Source organism: Schistocerca serialis, chromosome 9 (genome assembly GCF_023864345.2).
Source record: "Schistocerca serialis cubense isolate TAMUIC-IGC-003099 chromosome 9, iqSchSeri2.2, whole genome shotgun sequence".
NCBI classification, from domain to species: Eukaryota; Metazoa; Arthropoda; class Insecta; order Orthoptera; family Acrididae; genus Schistocerca; species Schistocerca serialis.
Genome location: NC_064646.1, coordinates 196690158 through 196711424, shown reverse-complemented (window position 1 = coordinate 196711424; position 21267 = coordinate 196690158). Strand labels below are relative to the sequence as shown.

Sequence of the window (21267 nt, the reverse complement as noted above, 5' to 3'; positions counted from 1 at the left end):
CACCAGTATAGCTCTTTTATTGTACAATACTTTTTTCGTCTATACTAATTTCTTACTGAAATCTTACTTCATTCACTCTGTGTAATCTTACGGCCCAGATAGAAAAATTATTTCCGCTCTCCCGCTGCTCTGGCATCTCCAGTTATGATATTCAGCTGCGCTGTTTCCTTTCTTCTAATCTTTTGCTAATACCTAAAATACATATCCTGGAAAGAAGTTTTCCAGATTTTTAAGCCTTTCTTTGGACCTTAAGGCTGCTACTTCTCTTGCACTTTTTTCTCTTCCCTTCCTGAAGTATTCATCCATTTCCTCATTACTTCGTCGACATAAAAGTTAATCGAAAATGGTGATATAATACAACCCAACATACACACAGCACAAACAAGTACGATTCTGAGCTTGCATTTCTGATTTTCCTAAATGTGTGTTTATAGACAGTATAGCTCATCTCTCTCTATCTGCACACGCCTCTGCTCGTAAATAGAGGGACGTCTAGTGGTCAATGTCCCATCGATGCTGATATCATCAATGACGGAACACAAGCACTGACTGTGGAAGGACCGGGAAAGAAAATATTCTGCCATTCACCTTCACAGATGAAACAAGTCACTGAAGACCTAAATATGGATGACCGTGACAGGGGTTATAAGTACCATCTTCCCAGACTCAACTATACCGCCTCGATTGATGTATTCCCATTTGTTTCATTGTTATGATCGTCTTATTCCTCCTAAAGAGTCTACGATTTTCAGTAAATCAAGAAATGATTGATACTTACGCTCATTTTGTCTTCAGTTGTTCTTGTGTTATTAAACAATAAACCAAAACTGCTGCTTCTGTACCTTTTCCTTTTCTAAGAGCAAACAGATCGTTGTCAAGAGATCTGCTAATTTTTCTTACTAATCTTCGTAACTTGATGGAGTTCATTTTTCAGTCGACGTTAACGGATTTATATGTCTTGGACGTCAAAAAATATTTCACTGTCTGGAAAAATGAAGAATTTAGCTATCAAGTATTGTGATTAGGCAATAGTAGGCAGTTACATGTTATGTGTTTGTAAGAGCTACGCAGATGAGCTCTCTGTTATTGCTAGGCGACTAAAATACGACAAACAACTGAAATTCAGTGGCACTTATCAATGATACCGAAGGTAATCGCTTGCTTTAATCAATAAATCAACGAATCAGTCAAATATTACTGTCTGAATCTGGAACTCGCATTTCCTTGTGAAAAACATATAGATTCAAGGACGTTTTATAAACTAATATACCTTGTTTACATGTGCATAGCTGTGCACACACAGCTATTTTCCTCTGCGTGATAACATGAAACCGTTTATTACAGACAACTCGCACAACAAATACTCCGCACAACACGTATTGTGTGTTGCGCCACCTGTTGTTAGGTGAATGCAATCACTTTCAGTAATTAAAACTGTCTGGTCTTGTATGGAAGACCTTGGATAAACAACATTTACACGATTGTCACCAGCTTGCAACTTAGAGCATACAACCGAATACATGCAACAGGAATAGGATTGTTGATACAGTAACTGAGGAGTGGCATTTTGTGTGACGTGTGGTTTTGAATTTGTATGATTTCCATCTTAATATGAGAACTTATTTCATGATACGTGACGCTATTCACAAAACGATTGTTAAAAATGTTGATATTTCAGTTGGTTATCTACATCAAGTGCCAATCCTCCGTTCGTCGATTGTTTCCTTTATTATTTTGTTTTTTGATCAACAGGAAAATGAATTGTGGCTATCCGTTCAAAGAGGAAGTACAAACTGTGGATGCTCATTAAGTTCTTAATGTTAGTAAAATGAAGACTAGGAAAGGAAAAGCAACTAACTTGTTTGGTTTCCGGAAATTTGTACTGGTCCTAAAATTAGATACGTGTATTTCAGTGTAGTTATAACGAAACGGCTGTTATTGAACTAAACAAAAACGCGAATACTAGAGTTTCTGCAAGCAGTACACTTATTGACTTCCTATTACAGCACTCTAATGTAAATCCCCACTCAAAGTGTATGGCGGATGTGATGTGAAGTTTTATTTTATTTCGCCATACCCTGAAAACGTGACAAAGAACATGACAACTGTTTGAAGATAAGTAAATGGGTTGTACTACTAATGCCTAGTTTCAGGATTAGAGCGTATTACATCTCCAGTTAATGAATTCATCACGTGCTATTTTATTGTTTCATACTTGATATTCGTTAATTCGTTTTGAGAGAAGCACTTGCCAAAATATTCTGATTCCAGTGTTTTAACACTCTCCGTATTTACAAAGGAAGCAGGTAGATTATGTGCACTTGAAAGACATTTGTATAAACTAACCTTAAAGATCGCAAAACAGTATTTGTGAATATAAGCTTGGGAGGCGGGTTCTGTCTATAAAAAGCTATCCCGTATCTGAATAGCAGATCACTACGTCATTGATTTTGCGCTTGCCATATACTCACTTCGTTCCAAGGTTATGAATATGATGCTCATCGACACATCGAGTTATTTCACAAGTGTTATCCGGCTAGAAACACGAAAATTTGCCAACGACACAACTTCTAAATCAAGGAATGAAATATTATTGTTGTTGTTGTTATTATTATTAATATATTTTGCTTAAGCTACAGTTCGTCAATGAGTATCTGGACGCAGAAACTATTTGTTCGTTTTGTATTAGACGATGTCTGTCCTCCGCTAACTCGCTTTTCTCACTATATCATTTTCAGCTGTGGCCCAACATAGAGGAGACAAGTATTTGCGAAGTTCTTAATTTCAATATCCAAACCATGAAAAAAGAGGGTACATTCAATTAATACGACCGAAATGACTACCGCAGTGCGAGAAGAAAATCCTCCTCCCACGACCAGTACTGCCGATTTAAGTGTGTATTGCGTGTCTGGCATGCCACCTTTTCGGATTAGTCCTCAACAGCGATTCTGATTGTCTTGTAATTTCATTGTCACTATTTGTGAGAAACGCAATGGACCAACCTGACAGCACATTATGACGCTGCCGCATATAATAGCTACTACAATGATAAATGCGGTATTTATTTTGTTATTACTTGCTGAAAATGGCCGGAGATAAGGCACTAGAAAGCTGACATCGTCCGTTTGCTAACGAGTTCTACCGTTACAGCACTAATCCGTTCAAGAATTAAACTGGATGTTTTACATGTAACAGTGTCGAGCGTACCTATCTTACTCGTGATAGACCAGTGACCATAGTTTAATATGATAACTAAATATTGAACAACACTGTAGCCCTCTGATGCCTTTTACGGAATGCAGACTGGATTTATAAAATAATCCTAAAAGTGTTCCAGATTTGAAATCCAATAGAAGATCCTGAACATTGATAATTATATTCCAATATATTGTAAAAGACAGCAATGAGTGCTGTACACCACAGCAACCAAGAAATATTTAATCTGTCTATTCGCAACGGCTGAGCACATAGGTCTGTTGTGGAAAAACTAGAAGCCCGGCAAAGATTGGTTAGAGGAATGCTAACAGCAGCACCGTCCGAACAGGCCATGAAGGTCCAATGGTGCCGATCGGCCGCCGCCTCATCCTCAGCCCTTAGGTGTCACCAGATGCGGATAGGAAGGGCATGTGGTCAGCACACCGCTGTCCATGCCGTTGTGAGTTTTCCTGACCGGTGCCGGTACTTCTCAACGATATTTTCAGTATAGCAGTCCCGGTTGCAAAATTTTGTTTTATTAATGAGAATTACGCGTCTCGCTCTTGTAAGGCATCATCGTTTATCTTGTGACAGCAGAATAATTAATATGAGAAAACGGTAAATAGAATAAGGCATGGTTCTAAGCTGTACGCTTTGGGCACGAGGGACAGTAATAAACCTATAATCACAAGCAAAAATTTATCAGAATCAGTTTCATCCACCATCTGCCGCTAAAGGGCATTAAATAAGAATAAGAAGAGTCTGGCTATAAAATGTTGTCGGAGAATGTCTATCAGATATGTAAACGACCTAAACGGCAAATAAAACTAAACAGGGCTAGTGGTAGGTGGTGGAATGGAAACCTCGCGTGTATTAACGCTGGCTCACCGTGGTATACATAGGCCAGAGCACGTATATATTATGTGGATGTAGAGCAAATTACGATGGGCTAGGGTGGTCGTCCCAGCACAAGAACAGAACTAATTATAGGCGTGTGACGCGATGTGCCGCCCTAGTAGCACGGTAATGGGCTGGATGGCGAAAAGACTAGAAAGTAGTAGATTAAACTAACTTGTTTCATTTCCAGTCTGATGAGGCCTTACAAAGTAGAAACGCTTAATTGTTATTGATAAATACAATTTTACAACCGAGACTGTTTGTTGAAAAATATTCAAAAACGCTTGCTGCATCAGACAGCCAAAACTGAGTGAAACAACTAATGCTATGAAGTTCAATTAATCTATTAATTAGTTCGTTAATAAAGTCTGCGTCCAGATATTCTTGACACACAGACACTTTTAAATCGCATTATTGGAAGTAAAGCTGAAATTTCAACGAAGAGTTGTGTAATTTGTCATTTTTCCGTAGTTTACGCCTGCTCTCGAGGGAAGACGATGTGCAACATGTGACAACTTACTGTCAACAGAATATGTGCTACAATTATTTCTTCCCATATGTGAAGGTAATGTAGAGACTTCTGTCTTACACGGAGGTCGGAAATATCTTTGTTCTTGTCTGCCATTCTCAAATAGAGTAGGAAGGGAAGAGGGAAGTCATACACTGTGTGATGAAAATCCGCATCCTGACTTTATTATGTGCTTATTAACTGCTATCTTCTTTTAGTCTGTTATCTGTATAAAGGAACAGATCGAATGTTGCACATAAGCTGGCATGAATGAAGCACATAATAATTTAACATAATTTCAAATGTGTTACTATTAACAAAGCATTATGCTGGGGGGAGGGGGGAGGGGATCTACACAGAATGACTACATTAAAAAACAATAATAATAACTAAAAAAGTCTGCATACTACCATTGGGCCGTATGATGTACAGATATCCGTTCGTTCGCAATCTAGGAGGCACAGGCTATTGGTCTACCACACTATGCAGCATTGATAGATCTAAAATTTTGTAATTTACAATTCTGTACTACGCTATTACAACGCTACACTTCACAGCGCTACACTACACTACTGTACTTGGTATTGGTATCAAGCTGGAACTCTCATTTGTCTGGATGGCTAGCTCCTGGTCCGCTGAGGTACAACTCAGAATTCCCAGGGGCTGTACTGCTGTGCCACCCAAGGTGTAGAGACTGGGAGAAGGCTGTCAGTGTCACAATAAATACTTCCTGGTTGTCACCGAGGCTCGTCTCCTAAATGCTTCCGAAGGTTGTCGTAGGCGGTGGTTTTGCGGTAGCTTGTCTCGTTATCATGAAGTGAGGCGTACTCTTGGTTTTCTCTCAGCCACGTAGGTTCATAAATGGTTCAAGCACTATGGGACTTAACATCTGAAGTCATCAGTCCCCTAGACTTAGAACTACTTAAACCTAACTAACCTAAGGACATCACACATATCCATGCCCGAGCCACACTTGTAGGCTTTCACTTCATAAAATGATAACTGCAAGCGAGTTCATCTTATGTCACAGTTCCTCATTCCTCATTATATTATACACTGTTGTATTTCCAAATGCTTTCCTGTCCTCATATATACCACCTTATCGAAGGACAATCTCCCACACGACGTTGTTATGGCATAGAGTTAAGCGCCGGCACGCCAGCCATGAAAGACAAAGAATAGAATGCTATGAGCAAAAGTCAGCCAATCGCAAGTTGACCGACCTCCCTTGCAGGACGACAACGCGACAACAGCGACCCCTAGGTGACGAGGACATCGGCGCCGCGCCCTACTGGTATGGACCACTTGGATAGCAGCGTCAACGTAGTGAATTGGATAGCAGTTCAGGTCAGACATTTCTCATTTAGAGATCAATAGTCACTGCCACGACTGATTACTTTGTATGTCGCCTTTTGCTAGCGACACACCTGTATAGTTGCCAAAGTATTGTATTTGATACAATAAAACTCATTAATACGAGTTGTTTTATTGTTTGTCCTGCGAACCGAGTAGACAGAATTCCTAGACACAACAGATGTGATCTGGGATACCCATTGCTCGACATTCACCTGTGGTGCGCTGTCGTATTTTTAGTAAGTAGCTGTGATACGGACCTTGTCCCAACATGCAGTGTATAGCTCCCTTCTTCCTTTTATGTTAGTAAGGTCTGTTTCTTTTCATTCTCTATAAATGCGCGCTTTCATTTTCTTATTCGATACGGCTCTTGTGCCCAGTATCTCCTTTACCTTACCACATTCGCCCATTTTGAGCAAATATTGCGCACCTCTCTTTATTACTAATAGCCCTGGTGGTAGCAAGCGTAACACCACCAGCAGCGCCCCAGTCGGTGTTGCTCTATGTGCATCTGTCAGGTGCTCGTCTTAGAACCTGTGCTGTCCTTATCGTTCTGGCTCTATGAGCCCAAACACTCCACCCTTAGCCCACAGTAGCGAGTGAGATAGTGTTGTGCAACTTTCGTATTGTACTTAATAGCAGCTGAAAACTTCTTTGGCCAATTGTTGCCATTTTATTTAATAATTTAATGCCTCTCTGGCAGACGATTTCTATATGTGCATGAAAGTTTTGCTTTTCGTCGATGTTAATTCCAAGGTACCTATATACCTCTTTTCTTTTCACAGATGGGTTGTTTATTGTGATTGTGGGATTTCTAATTCTTGATAATATTCCTTTTAGTAACATATAGACTGTTTCAAGTACTGCTATAGTTAATTCGTTTTCTACGCACCAGTTGCTTAGTCTTTCAAGAACTAACCTACTGTTTTCCTCTAATTTAGCCCTGGTGTTAGCAGATAGGGCAGATCCTCTGGTCGTTACGTCCGGGCTGCAATAAAATATAGATATGTAGACACATACCAATTACGAAAAAACTATCACGTACACAAAATATCTACAAACCTAATGCCTTCACTGCCTTCCTGGACCACCCTATGAATAAAGTATTTTGAAACTTCTCGATGTAATTCAATAAGTTGATACAAGTTCTACCTCGAATATTGACAGGTGGAATAAAATGACCACTGCTCTTTCTTGGAAAGAGATGTGAATGGCTGGCGCAACGCTGATAAGAGTCGACTCTTATGTGTCCGAATGGCCTACGAACGCACTCATGTCTTCGACATCACTATCTTCACTAATTCACACAACCAAATTCATTTTGTGTATACTACTCATCTGTGTCATAAACATACTACTCTTCCCAGTAGAAATTGTACTAGCAATTTGGAACATCGGGTGGCACTGAAATAGATATTTGAAACTAATTGTAACCGATTGTTTATAAAATCAGTTAAATAGATAAAAAGACAATAAAGACGGCAAATTCGAATCCGTCGTCAAGTATGTTAAGAATATTATAGCGCTATCATTATGGTTCATCGAAATGACGCAGGAGACTATGGGAAATGTTAACGTTAGCAAACAAACATAAAATTGAACGTTACAGGATAAATTGTAAAGATATTCACAGGCAAGATCGGTTTGCATTAAGCGTATCGGGTATCAGAGGAAAACTGTCAAAAATACGGTGAGTACTAACCGATAGTCACTAATGCGAATTTAAAGTTCAAACTTATGTAGAATCGTTAATTTTATGTCAAATGGCTTACTGATACATTCCTACAATCGTTGAAATTAGTGCAACAAGAAATCTGTGGTGTTGATATCAGACTGTGTGGCTTTTCATATAAATTGTCATCCTACTACAGACGTCCCCAAAACTACGTATTTTGACAGACATAACTATAAGGCTGGATGGTGTTTCAACGTTATATGCTTGTACTTCATGAAAAAATAATACTAACGAAAAACTAATATACGATAAAATATGAAACACTCGCTGCCATCCGATGGTGGATCTAGGCTTGAAATTATGCAGAAAAATATATTACTTAGCAAAAAAGTATGTGGATCTTGCAGAGTCATTCCTCACAAAAATTAAAAAAGGCAATCTAAATCGATCAAATACAAACGCGGAGTAAACGTTGGTTGAGTCCTCATGGAATCGTGATATCAGTTAGTGAAACTAGATAAGTAGAAAGCGATTCTAAGCGAATGACATACTCATCTTGTAGAAGGGCTGAAAACTGATAATAGAAAAACTACTATCAGTGAACCTTAGCTACATACACGGAAAGAATGTGAACCCGGAAACCGGATTGTAAATTATGGAACTTACATCCTACCGTGGTACTACTCATTAAATATAAATGTTGGTGGAATCATGTTATGTTGTGATAATTCTTTTCGTTTCCTTTTTTGACTGGTTTGATGCGGCGCGCCACAACCTTTCCATCTCATTCGAGTAGCACTTGCAAACTACGTCCTCAATTATTAGATGTTTTCCAATCTCTGTCTTCCTCAACAGTTTGTAGCCTATGTTTCAAATAAAATCAGCAAATCGCTGTGTAATCTTAATTGCATCATGAATTGGTTCATGGTCCCATGATCAACGGATAAAGGTTGCTCTTATCCTTCGGAGCGAGATGTAACATACCACACACTATCGATAAAAGTAGAGGTTTAAGACGTTTATTTTTTTATTAATTTCCACAAGATTAGTGTGGTTTACAATTTCCGACATTACGTTACATCAAATTCAACGTTAGTTAGCCAACAGATCCTCCGTAGTCCATATCCTGGGAAATTTATGCGTGAAATGCACGTAATAATGGACAAAGAAAGGGCAGACGCTGCAGTCCGGTCGATGTTGTGATTGTTAAAGGTGAACCACAACGTCAGAATGGTGGGGACAAATAAATATATCAGATGTGAACGTGTTTCAGCAATTACAGTGATATTCATATTACATGATTAGTGAAGCAAAGGAAATTTTGGTCCTCTTTCAATCGAACTTTATTTCAGTATTCGAAATCACGGTGCAACTTTTCTGGTGTATCCCTATAATATTTCGTACTTGGCCTTTGAAACGTCTTGTGAACTTTGTCCGTTTATTTGAACCTCAGCTTCTACAGTGACTCCTGTGCGTCATATCCGCAAAAAATGTACGTATGAAATCCGTATAAAATCGTGGGGCATTCTTACAAAAGCGAATCAGCCGAAGCTAGGAGGAAAGGATGTTTGAAAGAGATCATTCAAAACGTGTTCCCGAAAACTACTCGAAATGATACGAGGAAACTCCTTAAAGAAAAACTGTTATATTGTTCGTATTGTTAGTTAGGAAACAAAATTAAATTTCAAATTGAAATTATTTATATTAGCTGAAATAGCATAGGGATCGATACCAGAAAGCATCTGTCGACATTGAACTACACATTACTTTTTGTATTACGAGAAAAATAGACAGAAATAAGTGTCAGAAAGCAGTTGAACAACACATAGTATGGTGATCAGAAAAGTTATTCCATCGTCTTTTTTCTTACGCCAACTAAATGTTACTGCCGTTTTTTTTCAGCACTGAGACTAGAACTGCTTGAGTAGGCGTTAGCGAACTCGGCTATCAGAGCGAAAAAATTGAACGCTACTAGCGGAACGATAAATTAATGTGGCAGCAGGAAATAGTTATTGTTATGTCATTCAAACCATGCAAGCAGTTCTAAGGCTTCAGTGTTGTAAAATGTAGATCTGAATGCATCTCATATACATATCCAAAAATTACTCGGCCTACAAGATCGTGACAGTGGAACGACTGGTTCACTTTGAAGAGAAGATTAAAGTCGTTTGGAAAGAGTTGAAAAAGTAAAAAAAAAAGACTTTGAGCCAGGATTAACTTACCGTATTTGGAAACATTCGTAGGTAAGGGTACTGACCCCAAACCATTTTTCAGTGTCATGAGGTTACGAAAATTATAGTGTCGCACAATGCACGCAGTTATCGGGCGAAGAATCTAGAAAACTAAACAGAAAAAATTGAAGTATTTTGCAGTGGTGTCAAATAGTGGTTCCCTAACATGAGTGTGATATGCGGATATTGAGAGCTCTTTATATGTAACCACCGTAAATATTTAAATTTAGATCAAAACAGAAAGGATATTACGTCTCTATAAGTTCATCTTTACACGAGATGGTATGGTAGCCATCGCCTCTTCAGTATAAAATGTCAGATCAAAACACCTTCAGTCGTCTAAATTTCCAGATACAAAAATAAAATTAACGGGAAATTCAGACGGCTGAAGGTGTTTAGATTTGAGATTTAATTTATAAAGGATGTTAGTAATTTGTTGGTTCATAAATATATATTCTATGCAAGCTTTATATTATTTGCAAAGTCTTAGAGCTGATTATGTGAGGGAATAGAGCATATAACTTAATAATCAGATCTAGGCATTTCAGACAGTAGAATGTTATGTTGAGATAAAAGAGGTGCGACACTAAAAGGTGGTGCATTCATTAGAGTGGAACGGTTTTTTGTATCGTTTTAGAAGAGCTCGACTGTTTTCCTGCTGTCCACAGGGCCTGTGAGAAACATCAACATGTAGCGTCAAATATCAGTGGACGAGTTAGTCACTACAGAGCGATACTAATGCTTCATCGGAAAATGCTGTAAGCGACGTGTGAGAAAACATAACGAGATAGAGGCTGCAAATTTGTGTACCTGTTAAATATTCCACGTGAGTCCAAAACGTTTAGAGACTGGATTCATAAAAACTAGAGATAAGCTAAGGTGATAGTTTTAATTTTTGGAGTGTCTCGTCACCAGTGATGATCTTATATTGAAACAATTTTTCAGCTTTTCACACTTCCATTAAATTGAAGCAGGCGTCCAAGCCAAGTCATATCCGGTTGGGAGGCAAGGACAGTTGGATAAAATTTTGCGCACACTTTTCCCTCCTTCGGAAAATTTTTGAAATGTTACTCCATTGTGACACAATAACGTTGAATCATTACTGCCTTACTTCCACTACTTAACACTTTCTGCCCTACATCTACATCTACATCTACATCCATACTCCGCAAGCCACCTGAAGGTGTGTGGCGGAGGGTACCTTGAGTACCTCTATCGGTTCTCCCTTCTATTCCAGTCTCGTATTGTTCGTGGAAAGAGGGATTGTCGGTATGCCTCTGTGTGGGCTCTAATCTCTCTGATTTTATCCTCATGGTCTCTTCGCGAGATATACGTAGGAGGGAGCAATATTCTGCTTGACTCTTCGGTGAAGGTATGTTCTCGAAACTTTGACAAAAGCCCGTACCGAGCTACTGAGCGTCTCTCCTGCAGAGTCTTCCACTGATCTATCATCTCCGTAACGCCTTCGCGATTACTAAATGATCCTGTAACGAAGCGCGCTGCTCTCCTCACAGCTAACTGGTCGACTGCACTTCTGTTGTTTTCAGATGTTAGTTTAAGCTTCCACCGTAGCTACTGCGCTGACGTCGGTAGCACACCAGAAAAAAAGAAAAAAAAAATCAGCCACGGAACTTTTTGGACGGATCGCGACTCAGTTAGTTGTGATCGTCAACAAAGTGAAATTGACGTGAGACCACACTCGGCTGCATTCCTTCCTTCCAGGACTGAAACATTTCTGTATGTGGCTTCCCGCGAAACTGAGCAATAATAATTTGAAACCTGCCATAGTGTATCGATGGGATTGTAGGCCGAAAAACAGCGTCGCATTATACGCTAACAGAAATAGTAATTCGAGCAGTCATCGTTAATTTTTGCCAAACCTCGTTTAGATGATTATGTGATACATTTCTTCCACGGCGTCCGTATCTCCGTAGCTGAGCTGTTACGAGAAAGGAAGCTGATGACAAAACCAAACCAGTAAATTCCTCCAGTAGTTTGTCGAGAACATACGGAGTTACCTTATTATGTAAATCGAAGGTGGAGCGACGAAAACGGAAACGAATAGGAAAGAACTAATGATATCAGTTTCATCGGAATCAGCGGCTACGAGTGAAAATATGTGCCGGACCGGGACTCGAATCCGAGATCTCTTGCTTATTAGGCAGTTGTGTTAATCGATGATCATGAAGATTTAGTGTTGATCACAAATGCGCGGGCTATCTCGGCATGCCATCCGACCGCCTCAATCCCACTTAGCGCTTCCTATACGCAGTCGATGTCCATGTGCTTCATAACCGCTAATTTTAGATTCCCGCTGAAGGTCGAACGTAAATGAGCATCCGCACTGAAGGTTGTGGAACTATTATTCATCGACGAGAGTCAGCTATATGAACGTCTGGTGTCTCTTCTGCCACACATGTTCGAAGCAACGGAAACCACGCATTCATAGAATAATATTAGATAGAAAGTGCTGGTCAACAGTATGTACGATGCAAAAGGTTTTTCGGTAAACCGTCGTATACAAAACTGTTGCGAAATAGACGGAACATGAAAATACCCTCATAGGATATCGTATAATTAGGATCTTATTTTAAACTGCCACGAGGGTACCGTACGACCCGTTTGCTTAACAGCCGGCTGATAACTTGCACAAGCAAACAAATTCTGACGGAAAACAGTTGCAAGTGGTAGTACCACTGAGCGCTCTGTGCCATGTGGCCACGCGGCTGGCTCACTTGGCAGGAACAAAGGAATGCAGTTGGTCCTTCGTCGCCTGTTAGCCACGTAGCAGCAGACTGTTTGCAGTGCGCTGCATAAAAGGAAACTGTCAGCGCGCTACAAAAGAGCTGTGACGTAAATCCACAAGAAATTTTACACAGAAAATGGTAACATGGAGGAGACCTACGGCTCTAGACCGGGCTGTGTTGCCAGGGAACAAGGGAAAAATAAATGGGGACAAAAAAAGCTGCTCTGAGAACGGATGCGTCCAAACTGCTTTTCTGAAAAGGGCGGACGAATATGCGGCTGTCTCAATTACTGAAAGTGCAGCAGAGGACCAGGCCGAATAAAAACGAGAGGCGAAAAAAAGGCCAACCTGTCGATATGTATTTCAGTGAAATAGTGAGTCGCGTCGGCACGCTTAGAGCTGTTGAGAATTTTAAGCCAGGAAGGAAATCCCAATTAACGTAAGCGATATAACTGGGGCATTCTGGCCGTAAGCCTTCCGTTTCAAAATAGCTTGGCTCTTCTCGTTCTGTTTATCTTAACTTCGTTCTGCGCTGTGTCACTTCTGCAACACTTCGTCTCTCCGCTTGTACATTAAAACCTATTAAATGGGAGTATTTTAACCGAAAATGTGTCATATGTTCCTGACGGTGGGAGAGGTTAGCTATTTAAACCACCGCAGATCTTTTTTCCTTTTTTTTCTTTTTCAAAATTGTCTTCCATCATAATTTAATAACATGCCGGTTGTTTATTGAAATTAAAGTAAAATATAAATAACAGTTTTTCTGCTTACACAGCGCTAGTAGCGACATGAGTAACGCTGAAGTTTTACAAAGCAATGTTCAGTTCAATTGGTCACAATCACTGACGAGTTGAATGAAGACAGAATTAATTGGTACAGTCAAGCAGATTCTCAGGACAGCTGGGGAATCTAGAAAAAATTTTATGCTTAAAATATGATCGCGACTCCCCAAATAAAATATCGTAAGACATACTTTTAACACTAATTTGATGAAGAAGCTCTGTGATGCCAGTTTATGAACATCCGTGACTCAGCTATTACTTGCTTGACGTTTACGACTAGTTTCACTGTACATTTGATTGAAAATTTTGTTAGTTAATCTCCCACGTCCTATGAAGACGCGCTGCACAATTCCACCCCATTCCTTACGAACGCTAGAGGTTCTGCTTGACATTGAGGTAATTCGAGTCAATTATTTTCTAAGTTGTCGTTTGTATTGTTTGAATTGATAATATATTCATTTTAGGATTCATTAATTACATTAACGTGTATATTAATCACTTTATCGTAAGCATTTTATTGTATTGCCTCATATTTGAGGAGATACACTTTCTCTTTTGTCCAACTCTTTCAGTAAACCACTCACTTTTGTATGATTAAATCTTTGTCTCACATTCCAACATTTAGATTTGGTATTTTACCAATATCTGTTTCGATGGGTTTAGATGTGGCTCTCATGTCTGTGTTTGTTAACGTACTTTCCAGTTCATAGTTTTGCTTCTGTTGTGTTCACTATGAATTTGAAAGAGTTTTTCCTCTGGCTTTCATTTCTGTACGTAAGTTAGAATTTTTAAAATTCTGCGATGAGAACTGTGCACGAAAAGATACAAAAGTGATGACTATGATTATCACTTGCGCCAACAGCCATTTTTCAATTCAGCAGACTTCCTGAACTTCTTTTGACGACTCCGACATCAGTGCATTTGGTTTAGTTGTTCCGATTACCGTTTGCCCTTTAAATCTGTACCTCAGAAATATTTGTTACATTTGTCTTTCTGTAATTCTGTTAACGTTGTTAATTTGTTATTTGTCATACTACGTGACCGTTTCTCTGAGAATTAAATAAAAAAATATATTTTTACATAAGCTTATAACTTCAGTTTATTGAAGTATTTTTAGTATTTTAACAAAATTGAACATCATCTAAGCCATAAAGGAAATAAAATTTGTTTGATCGATACTTAACTGTATCTTTTGTATTGGTTTCAACCTTTATTTGAAATCTAAATAAAAATGCAGGCTGACGAATACTGAAGCTGTAAAACTGATCTTTCATCATTTCCTTGTGACGCAAGATCTAATCAATATACTTTTATTGTAAGATCGATAATTTTCTAGATCTACAATCAATTGACTGAACAGTACGAATGAGATATCTGCTAGATAGTAGGATAAAAATTGAATTTTTTGTGTTAAATGTTATATGTGTAACCCCACAGATGTTTGTTGCAATAATGTAAGTATCGTACGGTTTTCGCGCTACGCTACATGTAAACAATATCCTCTGATGATTCACATCAAAACAAAAGAGTTACCACTATTTACATCCACACATCAGTACTCCCGCAGTTATTTCACTGTGACGTTCTTCCCGGGTGCAGGACATGTGTCAGAACCAAAATGTATCCTCTAAATGTGTGCGGCTGGGGATATTATCTATTTGTGTCAGTTTTGGGTTGCATGTATAAGACCAAACGTCTGCTATATCGGCTCACTCCTCAAACACGCGAAATAACACAAAATAAATACTCAGACCTTGACGTCTACGGAATTAACGTATTTTACACCTACGAAAACTTATTCCGAAACATGATCCTCAAACGTAGTTATCAGCCAAAGCTTAAGGCGCCTTTGAAATAAAAGAAAATGCCCGACATTAAATTCCACGTATAAAATTTACTTAAAATTTCGCTATCCCATAGAAGACCTCCATTCAAGAAACATTTTCCTTCGTAACGTACAGGTTATTAAATGCGAAATCTGTCGGAAACTTTCAGAAACAATAAATTTTTTGTTCGATGGTGCAGAAGCCTTTTGTTTTCCTGAAAACTATGTATATATAAGCTGTCTAAAGTGACATATTCGTCGTCTCGAATCAATGGCAAACCATTGCTGGAAACTTGAAAGATACGACAACCCTTATTACAAACGTCAGTACATAATTGAGGAACTTGCAAATTGCCTTACACTCAAAACCGTGTATATTTTTAATTTCTTTAAAATAATGTGTTACTAACTTTTTCTTCGAGACAAAAATTCGCCATTTATGGAGAACACCTCGATTTTAAATGTCCAATTTTTGCATTGCTGAAGAAAACTACACTGATAGTTCAATCGATGAACTGCAATCCAGAGCCTGACACGAGGAAAAGTAGAAAATAAGCAATTAAGTACTGGACTAATAAAATTTCTATTATGTGGTGATCATAAGATGCCCCTAGTACCAACTGGAGGGTTATGGTGTTCCCGTCTCACCCAGTGATCTCCTAGTAACTACTACCTTCGTGATGCGTGTGCACCTTTCGCGGTTTTATTTTGTTCTGAATATAGAAATAGAAACTGTTAAGTCCCATTCAAAGATCTGACATAACTTTACAAAAGAGTATTGTGTTGCATAAGACGGACTCTCTCTTGACACAAATCAAAGGCGTGAATTTCGATTTAGAGGTCCTCGTTGATACTTGAAAACTACTGTGGTAGGACATAGATGAAAGATAAAGTTCATTTGTGCAGAGGTCTACTTTCAAGAAAGTACCAACATTTCCTTGTGTGATCAACACTGTGGCAGTGCAAGTAATCTTGACAAACCTCAAATGTGAAGCAGCATAGCTAGACACGGAAAAAGAGATATTAATTACAATCAAAGACATACAGCCTTATGAATCTATTCAGCATTAGTGAAACAACACCTCGACAAAAATTATTTTTCATTTCATGCTGCTATTATGTGGGAAAACTAAGTAATCTTAACAATAATTTTAAGCCAGTGAAGTATGAACCATTTGCCTGTCGCAAAAATTGGTTGACATGATGTAGCGTTCCCACAGAATACCTCATTACTCGTCTTTGGGCGCGTTATTTTTAGTTCCTTGATTTCACAACGTTTTTGTGACTGTGAGCCCGATTGGGAGTGAAGAAATAAAATGGAGAAAATTCAATAGGATACTCCAGGCAAAGTAAGGTTTTAACTCCTCATGGCTACCGTGAGATATACAATGAAACTGGTAACCAAAGAAAGTGAAAAATACTTTGCAGTGGTAAACATTTAAGCAATCTTGCAGTTCTTATGATACCTGTGGTAATTATGAGATAAATGTGTAGTTTTAATCCTCTGTCGTTTGTTCAGAGCAGAGGTATTTTTTCTGGTCAATCCTGAGATATGTCCCATTGAAATAGTTGCATAATTTCTCTGATTATAATGCAATTAAAATGGATTCCCCTAAGGTGATGGATAAGGGACACAAAGTTGTTGCACAGAACTGGAACTTAGTGAGAAGGATACACGGAAGGGATATGTGCGAGTATTAATGAAATATAGGTTGACTCTTACATTGAAGATTACAGCAACCAGACACTTTTTACAGTGCTATTTATTTATTTAAACAGCGCCGTTACCGGTTTCGAACCGAGAGGTTCATCTTCAGACGACTATCTGATGTAAAACGTGAAATAGCCGGCTGAAGATGAACCTGTCGGTCCGAAACCGGTACCGGCACTGTTTAAATAAGTAGCATTGTAAAAAGTTCCTGGTTGCTGTAATCTTGTATGTAAGAGTCAACCTATGTTTTGTACACAGCAACGGGTTCACAATGACAGTTTTTGGCAAAATAGCATTATAAAATCATTCTGATATATGGATGCGTCGTGAAGGAAATATATCGTTTCAGAAAGTATAGCGTATCGTCATCATCAGGATTACGATTTACAACGAAAATTAATGCTGTGGAAGAGAACATTTCGGCTAAATATGAGTGACAGCGTTTGATAAAACAATGATCTTTATAATTACTATTAAAAACAGTCTTGATCACGATTTATTTTATAAAATAAATCGTGATCAAGACTGTTTTTAATAGTAATTATTTACAAGACATTGATCACTGCTGTTCCCATAACGCATTCAAAAATGATCTTTATAGTTTTATCCATCATCAGGAACTGCATTTCTGTTTGCTGAAATAATCAGCAATCAGTTGAAAAAAAGAAATCTTCTGTCTTTACTGTTTTCAGGCTCCTAGTGCCCTTTTTTTAAAAGTAATACTTGTGGCATCCTTTGCGAGAGACACCAATATGTAATAAGATGCATATATATTACTTCTGACGCTCACAAATAATGCGATAATTATAACTTCTGAAGAGGGCCATTAGGTGCCTGAAACCTGTAAAGAAAGAAATTTCTTTTGTGCAGGTTTTTGCTGATTATTTCAAAAAACTGTGACCATTGTTGAGATTAGAGTTCTGACAGTTAATTTCTAGCCTACAAGTCACAGTTTGAACAAATGCGCAACATGTTACACTTGGTGTTATACTTCCGTGCTTGCGTTCTACGCTGATCACCATTCTTGGAAAAGGATAACCTAACGTACACTTTTCTTGAATTCATTCTTACAGTCACTCTGTGCACATACTGAAGCACTTTGAACAGAATATTTTTTGGGATGCTACACTAGTAATATTTCCTTTGAGTATCGAAACATCAGTGACTACTTTCCAGCAATAATGTATATCACGGATTATAATATTTCTGTATGAGATTTAGACAACGCTTTATATCAGGTTTAGGTTGGTTGGTTGTTTTGGGGGAAGAGACCAAACAGGTCATCGGTCTCATCGGATTAGGGAAGGATGGGGAAGGAAGTCGGCCGTGCCCTTTGAAAGGAACCATCCCAGCATTGGCCTGGAGCGATTTAGGGAAATCACGGAAAACCTAAATCGGGATGGCCGGACGCGGGATTGAACCGTCGTCCTCCCGAATACGAGTCCAGTGTGCTACCACTGCGCCACCTCGCTCGGTATATATCGGGTTTAGACAACGCTTTACAGTTCCTTCGAATCAACAGCATCCAGCGTGCTCTAAAGAAGCAAGGTGAGACTACCTCAGGCCTGTATATACGAGAATGTTCACTCTCAGCTTGGAGCATTTGATAAAAGTTTACATAAATTTTTTGAGCGTAATTAAAAATAATATCAATAAACGAACTCGGTAAGACACTCTTCTACGAAAATAGCCAGAGTGGTCAGCAAAGTGATGTCCATCAATTTCAGCTCGTTTTTTAAATAATATGCATTCTTTTGCGTTGTTATTTCCAGAAATTTTCATGTGAACATAATGCAGAGATGCAGAACAGCATTGGTAAATGTGTAACCTTACTCAGCTCATAATTTTATTTCTGCCATCATTTTGATATGATTTTTTCTTCAGTACTTCATAATTATTAATTGGCAAGGTTTTTTTAAGTTACGTAGGTGTTTGTGGAAATCTGAAGGATATTATAGTTTGTATATATATTTCGGTCTTAAAAGTGAAACAGATAGTAACGAAAACTGTAGCTGTCGACAGTAAAAAAAAATGACAAATGAAGTACTAAATTGGCATTCATAAGAAAGAAAATGTTTTTGAGACACGTTCGGTGCAACTCGAGACGGAAGGCGTGGCACTCTTTGTAGTGCTTTCGTCTTCAGCAGGTGGGACAGAACATTAATGTGTTTCAAAGAATTTTGTGGACGCTCTGGCGGTTGGCGCGGATGGAATCCAGGTAAGCTTTACCCATTGCTCTTTGGGGGCCTGCCGTAGTGAAGCAGTAGTGAGAATGGAAACTGACCTTTGTAGATGTGTAGGCAGACGAGGGCCCAGCACACGGACCACGGCAGGCGCGCTCCCAACGTTCTGAGCAGCATCTCCTCGGACTCGGGCTGCAGCCGGCAGCAAGGCTATCGTCGCCGCTGTCGATATCCCACTACATCCTCACAGCGCAGTCCGTCACACACAACAAATCGGTGGCACAGTAACCTCCTTCAATCTTCCGTTATGGGCTCTCAGTTTACCACCACGTAGAGAAATCCTCGCTGATAGCGACGAGTGCTCAACTGTCGGAGGCGGTCCTGATGACGAGTCAGTCGCTAGTCGTTAAAATAAATCGAGACTTTTCAGATCGATTTTTTCAGAAAAATATTTGACAAATGTGTGTCTCAAAAGCCTGCCTGATTACGCTTTAATTACCAGGCACGTTCCTTATTTGGTACACTATTTTCCAGGTTCTCAGATGTCCCGGCAAGCACTTTAACTACACGATATCGCTTAAGAAATTTACCAGCAGATAATCTAATTGAAGAATACACTGTATCAGCATCACATTAGTGTACAGCTGCCAGAGATGACAGTTTAACGTTTTCTTCCGTTGATTCGTTGACGATTGTGTCAAGCGAAAATTAATCCATCAGTATTTGAAGAGAGGTCGTTGACGAAACGATAGCAACGTTCTACCCTTCGTGTTTACCCGAAGCTGTGCGTGCTTCACTCTACGTAACTAGAAATACTGTTCCAATCAAGCTGACAGCTATGCTCTCAACAGATACATATATTTAAAATGGTGAGAGAAACAACGTTACGTCCTTTACACTTCATAATCGCATCACACACATTTGCGTCAAAAAATGACCAGAACACTTTGTAGAATAAATCCAGAGGCGTGACACGTGGGACACAAGTGCGTGTATGTCGTCACTTGGCGTCAGACTAACATTTTACACAGTCTCGCCACACTCAGATCACTTAGAGTGTGTGTCGCCGCCGCAGTGACAGATCCAATTTCTGGATGTAACTGGTAGAACTAGAGGCGGACCGCCGACACCCGGCGGGCTGTAGCCCCTGACGCGGCGGCCACCCGCGACGCAGACTTATGAGCGCGCTGCTTGGGCCAGCAGAGGTCGGCAGCTCCTCCCAGACGGGCGTCGCGACGCGGAGCTCTGGCGGCTGCGTCAGCGTGGCTTCGACGGCCGGCACCTACTGGCGACCCGGTGCCGCTCCCAGGCGCCGCCGGCGACGCTGCTGCGCCCTGGCGGTGGCGGCGCGAGCCGCTGCAGAGTGCCGCGCCGGCCCGATCCGCGCCGCACGAGCTTCCATGTCCCTGTTCTGGTCGTGGAGACAGCATAGGGCAGATTTTGGACCAGCTAAGGTCACTCTAAACACTGGACGTACGTAATTCCCTAAAGAAACGTTGCCAGGTCCAGTGTAGAGGGTTCACTTCTCTACTACTGCATTTGCCAACTTCCGTATACCTCCCTGTTGGTGCTTTTGTTTACTGAAATAGCTGCCTTTCCTGCGTTTAGTTTTCCCTGAACGGAAAATATGTGCTTCTTAACTGTCTGATGAAATTTGTATAGGAGCGGTTTGAATGGGGGTAAGGTCCAGTGTGGGGCAACAATCATCACGGAGTTTCTCAATTTACTAATATTGAGTCAGGAGTTGACCACCAGGTGGCAGATTTGTCTCACTGTAACTTACTGTTCCACGAAAGTTTGCTTAAGCAGGTGGCTCCAGAGGAGACAAAGTGAGGTATGTATGTAGTTTTCTTTTATGTACTACTTTTCTGATGTTTTACTTAAACATTGTAAAATGTAAGCTTTGGTAAGATGAATCAACAAACTACTCGTTCACGCTACCTCATTAAAGGTCCCCTTTCACGTGGGAATAGTTGTTCCAGTTGGTCCACAAGTCAACGATGACACATTTCTCAGAAAATGGTGAACTGGAGCAAATCCCCACAGGTGTTTCGGGGAAAATCCCCACAGCTGCAAAAATGTGACGATCAAATATGACATTCAACACACACTGCGTGAGATTGTGTCACTGTCTAAAATAAATATTTAGGGCGGTAAGCTT

The 21267-nt window shown here is 39.7% G+C and overlaps 1 protein-coding gene across 1 annotated transcript in view; it reads right to left on the bottom strand.

Moving 5' to 3' along the window:
- LOC126419317 (junctional adhesion molecule B-like) overlaps positions 1 to 20369 on the bottom strand; it is a 715524-nt gene extending 695155 nt beyond the window's left edge. Inside the window, exon 1 of the mRNA XM_050086497.1 lies at positions 19208 to 20369. Coding sequence (XP_049942454.1) covers positions 19208 to 19283 — 76 coding nt within the window. The 5' untranslated portion in view covers positions 19284 to 20369. The remainder of the gene's footprint in view (positions 1 to 19207) is intronic.
- Between the last annotated feature and the right edge of the window lie 898 nt (positions 20370 to 21267).